This window comes from Westerdykella ornata, assembly GCF_010094085.1.
Source record: "Westerdykella ornata strain CBS 379.55 unplaced genomic scaffold EI97scaffold_13, whole genome shotgun sequence".
NCBI classification, from domain to species: domain Eukaryota; kingdom Fungi; phylum Ascomycota; class Dothideomycetes; order Pleosporales; family Sporormiaceae; genus Westerdykella; species Westerdykella ornata.
The window spans coordinates 81,897-84,431 of record NW_022986863.1 but is presented as its reverse complement, the minus strand read 5'-3'; the positions used below and the strand labels follow the sequence as shown (position 1 = coordinate 84,431).

Below are 2,535 nucleotides of genomic sequence, written 5' to 3'. Positions count from 1 at the left end.
TCCATCTTCCTGGACTTGTGAAATGCAATTGTCAGATGGTAAGCCAGTTTATGGACATCCTATCTGGGACTGGAGAGGAGGACTGGGAGAAGACGTCTGTACTGGTACTGTCTGAGGACATGTGGCTAGTGATTCTGCAGTGGCTAGTGCCCTGCACAGCCTTGGTGCCCAGAGAAGGAATATCAAAACCGGTGTCAGGCCCCAGCCTCACAACACACAAGCACACACCTGAATACAATCAGTCAACCCATCTTCATTCAATCTTTCTGTCACCGTGACATCTTCAGATACCATCAAATCTGACAAGACTGACCTAAGTTCTATTACTCAAGAAAGTGACCTTTTTAGGTAACCTTAGTACCTAGGTACACCTAGCTAAGTAATGGGACTTGAGTAGACTAACCTAATGTGAAGGTCCAATGGATAATGGTATGTCCTCTATGGAGCTTGGTTGGTTCTCGGGGATAAGCGATAGGGTCCCTTGCATGGGTTGGTAATATCAAGACAGTAAGTGGGATTCTTCTGAAAAGGATATCGTGTATTTGAAAACCAAGTGTACTATTAGGAGTACTTATCAGGTTAAACACGATAAGCTCTAGGAGTTTATCGTCTTCATCTATATACATGAGCGATCACCCCGATCGCTGCGATCATTGCGATCGTTATACAAGTAGTCTAGGTATGTTCACTCTGGGCTGAGTGATCCATCCCTACGTGATCACTGTGCTCACTGCGATCATCGTGATCACCTCTGCCTCATCACGTGACCTTTGCAGCGTAGTTGTGTTGTCATGTCTCCTTGTACAACTTCCATTGGTGGTCCATAAGTGTCATGGCTGCGCCTGATCCTGGGGATGTCATCTTGTAACACCTAAGTTCTATTACTCAAAGAAGTGACTATTTCAGGTAACCTTTGTACTTAGGTACTTCTACCGAAGTAATAGATAGAGTAATTGTCTTACAGCTCTTAATGTAATGGGCTGCTGCCCAGAGGGCTTAACCCAGATGAGGTCTGAGGTAATTCCGCCTCGAAGGAGACAAGATGAAAACCAGTAGATAGTTGTTCCACTCAAAAGGGGTGTGAAGGTCCAACGGATAATGGTATGTCCTCTATGGATCTTGCTTGGTTTGTTAAGAGATAAGTGATAGGGTCGATAAGCGATAGAGTCCGGTACGTATATCAAAACAGTAAGTGTGATTTTTCTAAGATGGATATCGTGTATGGTAAACCAAGTATACTATGAGAGTACTTTAGATTGAACATGATGAGCTGTAGGGACTCATCGACTACTGTTATATACTTGCTTGCTCGCAACGCTTGCCGTGAGCATCGTGAGCGTAAGGAGTCATATGCCATAACGCTCGACATGCTCACTGTGAGCGTGAGTAGGACGTACTCGCTGCCTGGTGCTCACCTTGCTCACCGTAAGCATCGTGAGCTATGCGCCCAAGTCACGTGACTTGCGGCGTAGTCCGTTACAGTCGTGTCGTCCTGTGTTACTGTCATTGGTAGTCTATAAGTTCCATTGCCATATTCTCGAAAGTGAGAGTGGTTGCGAGTCTGTGCTCCTTTGCGAGTGTATGAAAGATCCACTAGATATAGATTAGCCTTCTTGTGGATTCAGAATAGATGAAGCAGGACACCTACCTGGCAGATCTCGAAGACAGGACCCTGTCCGCGTTGGTTCATATGGTCTATGAACTTGAGTCGCCACTGCTGGAAATTCCCCGGGTCCTCACGCCTTTTATCCAGGAGAACGGTGGAGTCGGCCTGGGCGATGAGCTCCCTCCAGCATTGAATGACTGTGGAGGCCGAATTCACAGTCCGTCTGTACTCGTACTCCTCTGGCCCGAGAATCACAAACTTCTGCACTGAATCCTCGATGTAGTTGTTAAGATATAAGTGGCAGTAGTTTATAACCTCCTTGGTCCCGAGGCATAGGCCAAGCCAGATGTGGTTCGGGTTGATTTGCATCACGTTGGTGAAGTATCTGGGGGTACATGTCAGTTATCAACATCGAATCAGCCAGTTTCAAGCACGAACAAAGAGAGGAACACTTACGAAACCCAATTCTCCATAGCGCAATGGCGGTGGCCATCTGTTGCTGGTGCAATTATTGGCTGGTCATCTAGTGGCCATGACGTGTACGATTGCAGAGTCAACTGTGCCTTTGCTCTCCTCGATTCTATGTTGCTGGGGGATAGGGTGTGAACCTGTGGCGTCCCCGCATTCCATCTTCAATTATTGGCTCACGGGCGCCCCATGTCCGAGCACCACCGGGCGTCTTCTCTCGAGGAAGGAGGCTTTGGATGGAATAAGCGGGGAAGCGTGTTCGAATGCCTCAAATTAACCCGAGGTGGGCATGAAGCTGTTGGAGCAGGTGCGAGGAGTGCTTCATGGAGGACGAGGGAGGGGAGAGGGAGAGTGAGGGAATGAAAGAGTGAGCATGAAGGAAAAGAGAGTAGATGCCATGGGTCAAGGCCCTCTTATATATAGGTGTACTGTGTGGGAGGGGTGGAGCTCGAGGGTGTCAG

At 47.9% G+C, this 2,535-nt stretch overlaps 1 protein-coding gene across 1 annotated transcript; it reads right to left on the bottom strand.

Moving 5' to 3' along the window:
* Positions 1-1,503: 1,503 nt before the first annotated feature.
* EI97DRAFT_443008 (uncharacterized protein) lies at positions 1,504-2,079 on the bottom strand (the record flags this gene model as incomplete). The annotated part of the gene is made up of 3 exons (XM_033799789.1): positions 1,504-1,593; positions 1,649-1,991; positions 2,063-2,079. The coding sequence occupies 3 exons, from the start codon at positions 2,077-2,079 to the stop codon at positions 1,504-1,506; spliced, it is 450 nt and encodes a 149-aa protein (XP_033653105.1).
* Positions 2,080-2,535: the final 456 nt, after the last annotated feature.